General features: G+C 40.6%; 1 protein-coding gene across 14 annotated transcripts in view; it reads right to left on the bottom strand.

The window, feature by feature from the left end:
* Positions 1 to 13,716, bottom strand: part of LOC106092293 (E3 ubiquitin-protein ligase Nedd-4) — a 51,951-nt gene that overhangs the window by 25,323 nt on the left and 12,912 nt on the right. For 12 of the 14 annotated variants that reach the window (XM_013259107.2, XM_013259109.2, XM_059361810.1 and 9 more), the window contains 5 exons: positions 3,659 to 3,741; positions 3,496 to 3,577; positions 3,384 to 3,422; positions 1,134 to 1,303; positions 489 to 630 (listed from right to left, as the gene is read on the bottom strand). In XM_013259107.2, coding sequence (XP_013114561.2) covers positions 489 to 630; positions 1,134 to 1,303; positions 3,384 to 3,422; positions 3,496 to 3,577; positions 3,659 to 3,741 — 516 coding nt within the window. The remainder of the gene's footprint in view (positions 1 to 488; positions 631 to 1,133; positions 1,304 to 3,383; positions 3,423 to 3,495; positions 3,578 to 3,658; positions 3,742 to 13,716) is intronic. The other 2 variants (XM_013259111.2, XM_013259120.2) reach the window with 1 other exon arrangement.

Genomic DNA, 13,716 nt, shown 5'->3' with positions numbered 1-13,716 from the left:
TACACTTTTTTTTAAAGCAAGCTAAAAGCAACAGCTGATAACTGACAGAAGAAAGAATGCAATTACAGAGTCACAAGCTGGGAAAAAATTTGTCAACGCCGACTATATGAAAAATCCGCAATTACTTTTTGGGCAACCCAATACAAAGTCAAAGAAAATGTTCATGCGAATAAGCACATAAATATGTTTGTGTCCTCTTTAATATGTTTGAAGTTTTGTTAAGTAACTGCTTTTTGGGTTTAATGTCGTTGGGTGTAATAACATTATTAATTTTTCGGTTAGTTGAGTGTTATGTCACATTCATTTCTATCAAAGACCCTAAATTATTACAAAAAAAAAATGTCATTCAGCCCGAAAGAGTGCAAAAAGAAACATTTGTCGCTTTGGGCGAAAATAAAGCTACACCTTTGCATTTTCATCGAAAATTAGCCAAAAAAATATTCAGGGTTATTGAAGTAAACAATGACAACCATAATTTCGTCACTTACCGCTGCTGGTGCTGCTCCTGTCAATGCCACATTTTCCACATGCTCCCAATCGCCGGAACTTGGATCCGCATCAACCGGTTCCCGTTGCTCGTGTATAAAGGCATGATAGATTTCCAAAGTACCCTTGATACGTGATTTGGCACTACATTTTTGTTTTCAAAAACAATGAAATATTTCATTAGAAACTCTTCGAGTAGCAAAAAAAACACAAACAAACAAAATAATAAAAAGTTGACTAAAACCAACAACTAACATAAAATGTGGAAGAGGGGATAGACAATGAACCTTCGTTGGAAACAAAACCAATGAGTAGTGTAAACATAAATGGGAAAACAGATATAAACAAAAGCTAGGATACAAGTACATAAGTGTATATAGACCACCAAGAGAGTTTGACATTTTACTCAATTTTTTTAAGTTTTTAATTTGTGAATGAAATTGACAAATTGACCACAGGTTTGTGGTGCCATACAAAACACACGGTTTCAGGCATCAGCGCATTTGTTAATTTTCTTATTATATGGGTTTTTTTTTCATTTTTTGGTTGTTGCTCAGAGTAGAGTTGATAGTTGAGTTAATATAAAAAAAAAAAACAAACCAAAAAGAAAACAGAAATTAAATGATAAAAATTCAAATTAAACATACCCTACTGACCTTCTAGGCCTCAAGGGATAAATTTGTGGTGCTATTGTACGCCCTTCTTGTTCTGTCGGCAAATTAACCAGAGTTAGTTCCACCATGCCAAGAAAATCATCTCGCGTCAGACGATTTTCATCGAATACTTGAAAGACCAATTTATGTTCTGAGGGTTTCACCTGTAACGACAAAGAAAGAAAATTTAAAGTGATTTAGTAAGACATTCAGTCATTCAGTTACTTGTATAACGTTCTTTTTATACCCTCCACCATAAGAGGGGGGTATACTAATTTCGTCATTCTGTTTGTAACACCTCGAAATATGCGTCTAAGACCCCATAAAGTATATATATGCTTGATCAGCATGACATTTTAAGTCGATCTAGCCATGTCCGTTTGTCGAAAGCAGCCTAACATTCGAAGGAGTTAAGCAAGGCACTTGAAATTTTGCACAAAAACTTCTTATTTGTGTAGGTCGGTTGGGATTGTAAATGGGCCAAATTGGTCCATGTTTTGATATAGCTGCCATATAAACCGATATTGGGTGTTGACTTCTTGAGGATCTAGAGGGCGCAATTCTTATCCGATTGGGCTGAGATTTTACACGTGGTATCACTTCCAACAACTGTGCTAAGTATGGTCCAAATCGGTTCATAACCTGATATAGCTGTCACAAAAACCGATCTTGGGTCTTGACTTCTTAAGCCACTAGAGGGCGCAATTCTCGTCCGATTTGCCTGAAATTTTGCATGAAGTTGTTTGCTATGGCTTCCAACAACTTTGCTAAGTATGGTTGAAATCGGTCCATAACCTGATATTGCTGTCATATATAACGATCTTGGATCTTGACTTCTTGAACCAATAGAGGGCACATTTCTCATCCGATTCGACTGAAATTTCGCATCAACAACAGTGCTGAGTATGGGCCAAATCGGTTCATAACCTGATACAGCTGCCATATAAACCGATCTTGGATCTTGACTTCCTGAACCCCTGGAGGGCGCAATTCTTATCCGATTTGGCTGAAATTTAGCATGGAGTATTTTGTTGTGACTTCCAACAACTGCGATAAATATGGTTCAAACCGATATATAACCTGTTAGGTTAGGTAAGAGTGGCAGTTCTTTACAGTCTTACAGACTAACCGACTCACTCACAGACTTAAAGACAATTGTAAGTTCATTGTGATACCACAGTAGCGACAGACCAAGGCTTCTGGCGGGAATCGAAACCACGACCACTGCACTGGTAATTCAAGCACGGTACCAATGCGGCTACCGGGGCGCCCCTGTTATAGCTGCCATATAAACCGATCTGGGTTCTTGACTTCTAAAGCCTCCAGAGGGCGCAATACTTTTCCGATTTGGCTGAAATTTTGTACATCGGTTCTCCCATGACCTTCAACATACGTGTCCAATATGGTCTTAATCGATCCATAGCCTGATAAAGCTTCCATATAAACCGATCTCCCGAATATGTTTCTTGAGCCCCTACAAGGCGCAATTCTTAACCGAATGGACTGAAATATTACCCAATGACTTCTACTTTGGTCTTTAACATTCAATTTACTTTAGGTCCGAATCGGACTATAACTTTATATATCTCCAATATCACAATCTACCATTGATAAGTATACCGATCGACTCAGAATCACTTTCTGATTCGATTTAGCTATGTCCGTCTGTCTGTTTGTCTGTCCGTCCGTCCATGTTAACTTGTGTACAAGCTACAGGTCGCAATTTTTATCCGATCGTCTTCAAATTTGGTACGGGCATGTTTTTTGGCCTAGGGACGAAGTCTATTGAAATTGGAAAAAAAAACGGTTCAGGATTGGATATAGCTCCCATTTATATGTTCGTCCGATTTTCAGTAATAATGCAATAAATTGGTAATTTGTTAACCGATTCTCTCGAAATTTTGCCAAGAAGGATTTTCCTATGACTCTCGGCAGTACTGGAGAATTTCGGAGAAATCGGTTGAGATTTTGATGTAGCTCCCATATATATGTTCGTTCGATTTGCAGTACTAATGCAACAAAATGGTCATTTGTTAACCGATTCTCTTGAAATTTAGTAGGAAGGATTTTTTCTTGACTCTCGAAACTGCTGGTGAATTTCATAGAAATCGGTCCAGATTTAGATATAGCTTTCATCTTTTATATAAAATTCAATTTGTGTTTGTTTGTCGGTTTGTTTGTTTGTTCCGTATAGACTCAAAAACGGCTGAAAATTAAAAGCATGGCTAGTCTCTATAAACTTACCCGAAAAACAACTTCTTCATTCCATGTAGGATTTAGGGTCTACAAATAAAGTGAATGAAATTAAACATTGAAGCTTTCGTAGGTTTGGGGGGGAAAAAGCTATTTTGCCTACCTTCTTCTTAGTCTTTGTCAAAACGGAATCAATATTTATATCACCATTTATGGTATTTAGATCTAGTCTAACATAAGGATCACTGTAATGAAAAAGAAAAACAGAACAATTAGCCGTTTTTTATTTTTTTCTCTTTGATATTCATAAGAGCTTTATAGAGTACCTTGCTCCGAATATATCCTTCTTGGCTAGTGATTGTCCACTTAAAATGACTATACGCAAATGGCAGGTGTCGGTAGCGTCATTCTGAAATGATAGAAATAAATTGATTTATTGATTAAATATTATTTAATATTTATGTTATGAAAAATAACTATAAATGAAAGAGATGCTATTAATAAAAGATACAGAAAGGCCAGTACAGTACAGTACAGTACAATCATACATACCCCATACAACGACTTAACTATTGGGTTGCCCAAAAAGTAATTGCGGATTTTTTAAAAGAAAGTAAATGCATTTTTAATAAAACTTAGAATGAACTTTAATCAAATATACTTTTTTTACACTTTTTTTTCGGAAGCAAGCTAAAAGTAACAGCTGATAACTGACAGAAGAAAGAATGCAATTACAGAGTCACAAGCTGTGAAAAAATTTGTCAACGCCGACTATATGAAAAATCCGCAATTACTTTTTGGGCAACCCAATAATATAGACATGCAAATCTAAAGAAGGCATATCTAAGGGTATTCCTAGTTTCTGGCGAATAAACTAGTACAGGAGAAAAAGAAACGAACAATGCCTTTCGTTATCTTTCGCTAAAAACAGCTGATTTTATAGAGGGAAAAATGCTGATGTCGATGCGTTGGGTTCAGCATCTTGACGGACAGGCATGACTAAATAGAATATGAGTGAAAAAGAGAGATTCTAAGTGCATTGGTATATCTACATGCAGCAGCTCGTTAGATATTTCCATTGCATCCCCTTATCTCCTGAGTTACGTAACCTGGCAAGCCGTAATTTCTTTGGGGTCAGACCACCTCCCCATTATTTTCACAATCGACCGACCACCCGACTTCATAACCTCTGAGCGCCGGGCGTCTATCAATCAGAAGAAGATCGATTGGGTCGGCTTCAGAAAGTACACCAACCGCCACTTCAGTGAACTGACACCCTCCCTCGAATGTGATAGTTGCAGGGAGAAAATTCAGAGACATTATTAACTCTGCAGCCGCTCGCTTTATACCAGCCGGTCGAATATCCCAAGTGCGACCCAATTTCCCGGCGCAGGCAGTGGCACTCGCAGACAAGAGTGATAGAATTCGTTGTATTTGCCCCACTAACCCCAGAATCAGTGAGCTGAGTCTGAAAATAAATAGGGTAGTCAACGAACATAAGCGGAATTTGTGGCTGGAACACTTGGAGCAATGTTACTTAGGTACCAGTTTAGCCAAACTGTGGCCAACTAACGAACTAACCACTAACCCTAGAACCAGCGAGCGGAATCTGGAAATAAATAGGGTCGTCATCGAACATAAGCGGAATTTGGGGCTGGAACACTAGGAGCAATGGTACTTCCTGTTTAGGCAAACTGTGGTCAACTGTTAAGTCACTCTCGTACCTCGGTAGACGAGATGACTGGACCTCAGTCACTATTGGCGACGTAACTGTGACTGATGCGAAGTGTTGCACCAGGTTGTTCAATCGTCAATTTATTGTGCATCCCGAGAGTGACAGAGCAAGGAGGAAAGTCATTCGCCGTATCCGTGGTCTCCGAGCCGATGGACAGTCATCACAATTTACCGTGGGCGAAGTTACGAATGTCATACGTGGCGCCAAATCATCCAAGGCGTTGGGCCCCGACGGAATCTCTACATTGATGTTAAAGAATCTGGATTTACCTGGAGTTGGGTACCTTACTACTGTCCTCAACCTGTCTTTGAGAACTGTTATAGTTCCCGATGTCTGGAAAATGGGCAAAGTGATCCCAATACTGAAGCCTGGAAAGGACCCGAGTTTGGGGGAGTCGTAGAGACCGATCTCCCTACTCTCACCAGTAGCAAAGACGCCTGAGGCATTACTCCTCCCGAGTCTCGTAAGAGAATTTCCATTCGCCGAGCATCAACATGATTTTCGAAGACTGCACAGCACAAAAACTGCTTTGCATGCCATCACCGCACACATTTGCCCTGGCCTCAATCAGGCCAGGCCATGTGATAGGACGGTCCTCGTGGCACTGGACCTATCGAAGGCATTCGACACGTTCAGCCATGCCAAACTATTTGAGGACATCGCCAACACGTCTCTCCAACCAGGCCTAAAGCGCTGGGTCGCGAATTATCTGTCTGGTCGCCAATCATAAGCCAAGATAAGAAGTCAAAGCACCCTAGAGTGAAACAGGGAGTTCCCCAAGGTGAGGTGATATCTCCGGCACTGTTTAACCTTTACCTATCCTCCATTCCACCCCCGCCAGACGGCATAGAGATATGCTGACGATTGTACGATCGTGGCATCAGGCCCCCGCCCATTGTTGGCATCTGCGATAGGTTGAACGTCTACCTCAACGAACTTGCCTCATATTTCGCTGCAAGAAATCTGAAGGATATCTGCCACCAAATCTTCAGCCACATTGTGCACTACAAATACACCTGAGGTGAATACTGAGCTGAATGTGATGGTCGAACTTGCCTTATATTTCGCTGAAAGAAATCTGAAGATATCTGCCACCAAATCTTCAGCCACATTGTGCACTACAAACACGCGTGAGGTGAATACTGAGCTGACTGAGATGGTCGATGAAGAAATGATTCCGACCATCAAGTGTCCCAAAACACTTGGCTTACACATTCTTACCATATGCCACAGATCCTCAAGTCACCTGCTGGCTGTACTTGGAGTGCAGACAAAGAAACCTTGCTGACCCCGTACAAAACAATTGGCCGGTCTGTGGTAAGTTATGCAGCGCCAGTGTGGTCTCGTCAACTTTGTGACACGCAGTGGAATAATATTCAGATCTGTCAGAATACCGCCCTCCGAACTGCAACGGGCTGCCTCTTAAGTTCTCATGTGAACCACCTCCATCAGGAGATAAAGATTTTAGCAGTGCGAAGACATAACTACATGCTGTCTTAGCAATACCTTTTGGGCTGTTATCACAGAGACCATTCAAATTACCATCTTGTGGATAGATATCCACCGCCCAGTAGCCTTAAGGTAGATCTAGATGCTCTAGAGCGTGAGGTTCAGCGCTACAACAGAGAACCTCTAGATCAAGCGGCATATCAAGCAGGTCTAGACAACATTCGTGCAGACACGGTAGCAAATGCGGTAAATGGCTACCGGCTGAATGTAGTCCTTGGAGAACGACCGCCTCCCATTGCACCTAAAGAAATTGTCCTCCCCCGGCAAACCAGAGTAGTTCTGACTTAATTACGTTCCGGCAGACGCAGCCGCCTCAATTCCTACAGAGCAAGGATTGATGCCGACATGCAAGATGTATGTCCCGATTGTAACCAGGGACCACACATTGCACGTCACCTGTTTAACTGCCCAGCCAGACACATTTGCTCCAAATTTGTTACGTATTGTTTGACAACCCATCGGAAAAGCTCCGCCGAGGTCCATCAAAATTGGTTCAGAATTGGATATAGCTCCCACATTGTATGGGGTTGCCCAAAAAGTAATTGCGGATTTTTTAAAAGAAAGTAAATGCATTTTTAATAAAACTTAGAATGAACTTTAATCAAATATACTTTTTTACACTTTTTTCCAAAGCAAGCTAAAAGTAACAGCTGATAGCTGACAGAAGAAAGAATGCAATTACAGAGTCACAAGCTGTAAAAAAATTGTCAACGCCGACTATATGAAAAATCCGCAACTACTTTTTGGGCAATCCAATACTTATAGGGAAGGTGTAGGAGAACGACCGCCTCCCATTGCACCTGAAGAAATTGACCTGTTTAACTGCCCAGCCAGACCCATTCGACTCAGACCCAGATCCCTGTGGACGCACCCCATCTTAGTCGCAGAGGTTCTGGGTCTTGACACTCAACAGAATCAAGCAGACGTAAGATAGAACACAGCAAACTGCTACAACAACAACAACAACCTACCAATGGATCTACATTTTCTAACTCTTGCATAAAATTAAATGCAATATTCTGGACCCCAGTGATGGTATTGGAAGTCAGTATTGACTTTAAATGAATCATTAATTGTATGAGGAATAGGGGGCAAACTTTTCACAGCGCAATAAATGCTGCCCGATTCAAGTTTAAACATGACATAGTACCACACAAATGACCCCAGCATTAGAAGGGGATGGCCACCGCTGAAAATTTCTTTCTGTTCTGCGCCACGGTGGACTCCTTTTCCTCAATGGAATGCTCTTGGGCAAATTCGCATTTTAAACTGGGTGAGGAAATTGTTGACAAACGGCTCAAAGTTCAATGTGGGGATGGGTATGGGAACATTGAACGCGTTAAAGAACTGCTTCATAAATTTCCCTTCAAGCAAATTCCACCATATGCGACACTCATTTATGCAAAGATTAGATGGATCATTTAGCCTAGCAGTTTAAGTCTTTGCATTTGGTTGAATGAATTGGCGAAAACAATTTTTTTTATTTCGAACGCCCATAAATAACACAGCTCTTATTTTGCAGTCATACATAAAAATTTTATAGATAGTACTATGGTGGTGATAATACATCATAATCAATTAAAAATTAGAAATGAGTTTATTTTGTATTCCAGTACAAGACATTACCAAGAAAAAAGGTCACTAGCTCCTTGCGTTATGAAAAATTTATTATTAGATTGTTTTGTGTTTAGATTGGGGCAAGAATACCATTTAACAAAACTTGGCAAGTAGAATTGCACACTTAACCGATAAGATTTGGGCCCTATAGAGGATCACGTGCGTGAACTAATCTAGAAATCAATACAAAAAACAGTCGCAATAGAACTTCGTTTTGCCAGACAGATAAACTTGTATTCCTAGATTTCAGTTACAGTCTGCAATCAGTCTCCCTTAGACATTTTCCTCCATTGTGATAGAGATACAGGAACAGGAGAAGGAAGATGCCTCCTCAAATAAAGTAGAACTCCTGTTGCTTGCTAGTGCAGTCTCCTCTTTCTGCAGAATTCGTTAACTGCAACTCAACTTCAGTCTATCTGCAGGTTTTCCCCTCAAACAATAAGTGACATGTCATGACACAAACAATCAATGAGACTTGCGTTTTAGTCCATGACAGCAAAGCGATAGACATCCTCAAGTTTAGATTAGGCCATACAGTGTCGTAGCCTTTAAAGCCTCCAATTTGTAACCCTCTGTCATGCATTGTCCTTCAGATCTGATTTCAAAGAATTGGCTTGAATGAAGCTATAGGCATGCCCGCATATTCCAGTTCCCCTGAAACAGCTTTGCAAACACTATTCCCCAGGATATCTCAGTGCCTGGGTACCAAGAATAGGCGTGTTTTGAATTGTTCAACTTTCTCGTTGAAAGATCTACGATATTCGAGGATGGATTTTGAATTCAAAAAATACATTCCCAAGTGATTTAAGGGCTGGCTGGAAGTCTGAGAAAACATTCAGCCCAATCTTCGCTAATGCATAATATCTTTGCCACTCCGCCATTTCTTCAATTGCAAGCATCTCCGCTTGATACTCACTACAGTAGACTGGTGTCTTCTATATATTCCCATTCCTAATTCTTTAGAGTATACCCAAGTATACCCACAAGGCCTAGATGAAGTCTGCGACGATTCGTATGGAAGTCCATATTCTTTCGATTAATTTCAATCGGCTCTTTAACGTTGTTGTTGTAGCTATCCTTGTCAAGCTCCATAGTTGAGCAAGCTCGTTCCATTCCGATCGCCCCGGAAAGGTTACGTCTATTGGTTATTTAAAGGCGCCAATATCTTCAATAAAAACAACAACAAACCACCATGTTTTCCAAAAAAAAAAATTAAGTTTCTTAATTGAGTTGAGCAAGCTCGTTCCATTCCGATCGCCCCGGAAAGGTTACGTCTATTGGTTATTTAAAGGCGCCAATATCATCAATAAAAACAACAACAAACCACCATGTTTTCCAAAAAAAAAGTTAAGTTTCTTAATATTTTATGACCATATAGCGAAGAAAAGTGGATTTTGTTGACTTTAACATAAAATCGCACCTGTTGTCAAAAATAGTTGGCCTATCGCCATAAATCCCGGGAGATCCCTGTCGCAGCAGCAGCATGCATATAGTAAAGGCAAATCCACTGAAACAGACCTAGTCGGCAACATAGAGGTTTGTTGTCAAAAATATTGGGTTGACCAAAAAGTAATTGCGGATTTTTTAAAAGAAAGTAAATGCATTTTTAATAAAACTTAGAATGAATTTTAATCAAATAAACTTTTTTTACACTTTTTTTCTAAAGCAAGCTAAAAGTAACAGCTGATAACTGACAGAAGAAAGAATGCAATTACAGAGTCACAAGCCGTTGAAAAAATTTGTCAACGCCGACTATATGAAAAATCCGCAATTACTTTTTGGGCAACCCAATAGTTGGCCTATCGCCATAAATTCCTGGAGATCCCTGTCGCAGCAGCAGCATGCATCTAGTAAAGGCAAATCCACTGAAACAGCCCTTCACGACCTTGTCGGCTCAATCCCATGGCTGCCGGTTCTATATACCGGATTGACCCGATGAATTCCTTCATCGTCAAAGGCTGCCGCCTCGGTGTACCATACACTGCTACTACAAAAACAACAACAACCTAGTCGGCTACATAGAGGGTTCTCTCGCCGTCAAGGAATATACAATGGTAGCATTTCTTGACATTGAAAGTGCTTTCAATAATGCAAAACCGATGTAAAGCATGAAGGAGTTGGAGTTTCTAGGCATCAACTCTACCGTAACAAAGTTTATTATTAACTTACTTACTAATAGATGCATTACGGCAGGCTTGGGATATGTGGATCTAAAGCAGCAGAGGAACGCCTCAGGGAGGTGTTCTGTCTCCTCTACTTTGGAATATAACCATTAACAATATATTATTGTCTCTGGAGGAAAAAAGGTGTAAAAGTTTTCTCGTATGCTTATTATGTGGCAATTGCGTTAGGGGAAGTTTCCCAGCACTCTATGAGATATAATTCAGGAAGCTCTACGTGCAACAGCAAAGTGGGCTATCGAAAATGGTCTAGGTATAAATCCGTCCAAGACACAAGTAGTTCTTTTCAGCAGGAGATACAAGTTGCCTACAGTCATCTACAGACATCTGTCTCCTTGGCTGGAGAGAAAGTTCCACTTACAGAAAGCCCAAAATACCTGGGTTTTTTGCTGGACAGGAAGTTGAACTTCAAATCCAACATTTTGGAAAGGGCAAGAAAATCAACTCTTGCCCTATATACCTGCAAGAGAGCCATTGGCAAAAGTTGAGGGTTTAGAGCGCATGTCCTGCATTGGGTATATGCTGCAGTTGTCAGACCTAAAATCTTAATATATGGTGTTGTGGTCTGGTGGACGGCGCTTTAAAAGTCCACCTACCGCTCAATACTTAACCGGATCCAAAGGATGGCTTGTTTGTGTATCACAGCCGCACTGAGGACGACACCATCTGATGCACTGAATTTAATGCTACATCTTATGCGTTGTGGCTACCCAGATGGCAGCGACCACTGCAGTGAGGCTAAGGGAACTTTCTCATTGGTCATGTGGCGGCTACAGACACTGTGTTATCCTTGATACAATATCCAATGTTCCAGGCAGTGTGGTTAACACCCTACCTGAGCCGCTTTTTCATAAAAAGAACTGTACCACTATTCCTTATAGAACCGATTAGAACTACGATATCCCAGGTAACAGAATTTACATAGACTTCTATGCGGATGGTTCCAAACTAAACGGCCAGCTAGGCTTTGGGGTGTACTCTAAAGATCTAGAACTGGTCATATCGAAGAGGTTACCCGACCACTGCAGTGTGTATCAGACAGAGATCCTTGCAACTAAGAAAGTCGTGGAATGGCTAAGATATAATGACATTACGACGATTGGCAAAAATATCTTCTCAGACAGCCAGGCAGCCACTAAATCCCTGGAGAACGTATTTCTGAACACAAAAACCGACCTCGACTGTCGCATATCTCTCAACGAGATGGCTGAACAGTTCAAAATTCACCTGTTCAGGGTGGCGGACGAGTTTGCGAGACTAGGAACTACCCTAAATATTTCAGGGATACTGGAATCTGTGGGTATGCCTTTAGCGACATGTAAGCTAAGTTTTCAGGATCAGGGCCGAAGGACAACGCGAGCATTCCAAAGCTATGTGGCCTAATCTAGACTTGAAGAGGTCACTGCTTTGTTGTGATTGGCTAGAACACACTTCTCAGTCAGTGTGTCCGTCATGACAGGTCACTGTCTAATCGGAAAACATGCTGACAGAGTGAAGGTTGTTGAGAACGTATTTCTGAACACACAAAACGACCTCGACTGTCGCAGATCTCTCAACGAGATGGCTGAACATTTTAAAATTCACCTGTTCTTGGTGCCGGGCCATAGAGATATCCCAGGGAACTGTAAAGCGGATGAGCTTGCGAGACTAGGAACTACCCTACACATTCCAGGGATACTGGAATCTTTGAGTATGCCTCTAGCAACATGTAAGCTAAGTTTTCAGGACCAGGCCCAAAGGACAACGAATGATAGATTGTCAGAAAGAGGGGGCTGCGAGCATTCCAATGCTAAGAGGCCTAATTCAGACTTGAAGAGGTCTACTGCTTTGCTGTCATTGGCTAGAACAGACGCCTCAGTCATTGTGTCCGTAACGAAATGTCACTGTCTAATCGGAAAACATGCTGATAGACTAAAGGTTGCCAGCAACGACTTTTGCAGAAGCTGTGAGGACATCGATGAAGAAGAGACTATAGAACACCTTCTGTGTGTGTGTGTCCCGCACTAGCAGTTAGAAGGAGTTCCACTTTAGGTTCTCATTTTTTGAGAACCTGTCTGATTTAGCGGATGTGAACATTCGCAAGTTATTGGGTTTTTTAAAGCGATCTGGATGGGTCAACGGCAGGAACTATTGGGTTGCCCAAAAAGTAGTTGCGGATTTTTTAAAAGAAAGTAAATGCATTTTTAATAAAACTTAGAATGAACTTTAATCAAATATACTTTTTTTACACTTTTTTTCTAAAGCAAGCTAAAAGTAACAGCTGATAACTGACAGAAGAAAGAATGCAATTACAGAGTCACAAGCAGTGAAAAAATTTGTCAACGCCGACTATATGAAAAATCCGCAATTACTTTTTGGGCAACCCAATAGAAAGCGAAGGCATCTTCCTTCTTCTTTTGCTGTGGTATTACAATGGATAAAAACGTCTAAGTGAGTCTGATGGCAGACTGCCACCTAAACCTAACCTAACCTAACCATCGGCATAAATTGGTTTTTTTTTTATACCCTACACCACCACTGTGGTACAGGGCATTCGGGAATCGGTTAACAAATGACCATTTCATTGCAGTATTGCTGCAAATCGGACGAACATATATATGGGAGCTATATCCAAATCTGAACCGATTTTTTCCAATTTCAATAGGCATTCGTCTCTAGGCCGAAAAACATGCCCATACCAAATTTGAAGACGATCGGATGAAAATTGCGAGCTGTAGTCTGTACACAAATTAACATGGAGAGACGGACGGACCATGTACCACAGTAGTGGGCTAGGGTATACGAATGCAATGGTACAAAGAAAAAATCTGTAAATAAACAAATACAGATATTTGCATAAACAACTTTTCTGAAAGCGAACAGGGAGAGAGTTAATTTGTTGTTTTTACGTCATTCGATGCCCAATAATCCCAAACTTTCCGCTTTATCCGATTCTTCTTAGAATTCTCTACTGTTCGAACATTTGTATTTTTTTAATAAGAAACAAAAGTTGAGGTTTCTAAAATTACGATTTGACACGTCTGTTCAATTGCATGGTTCATAAATTGCGCTATAAAATGTTGTAAAACGTCATAATTTGATTGTGTTGTAATTTGAGTTAGATATCGACATGAGCTAAAAATTGCGCAGCTTTTCGCCAGCACCTAATTGCCTTAACCCTTAAAATTATTGTCCAATAAAGGGAAGTACATTTTTTTTTTTGAATAATAACAAGTAAAAAGGCCTTAAGATCGGCAGGGCCGAACTTTGGATACCCACCACCTCGGGTGTAAATGTAAACCACTTTTCGTTAGATTCCGGTGAAACATGCATAATTTATGCCGCCATAGAGGCTATACCAAAT

The sequence above is a fragment of the Stomoxys calcitrans genome, chromosome 1, assembly GCF_963082655.1.
Source record: "Stomoxys calcitrans chromosome 1, idStoCalc2.1, whole genome shotgun sequence".
Classification (NCBI taxonomy): domain Eukaryota; kingdom Metazoa; phylum Arthropoda; class Insecta; order Diptera; family Muscidae; genus Stomoxys; species Stomoxys calcitrans.
Note: the sequence above shows the minus strand (reverse complement) of the source record. Positions and strands in the feature narration are given on the sequence as shown.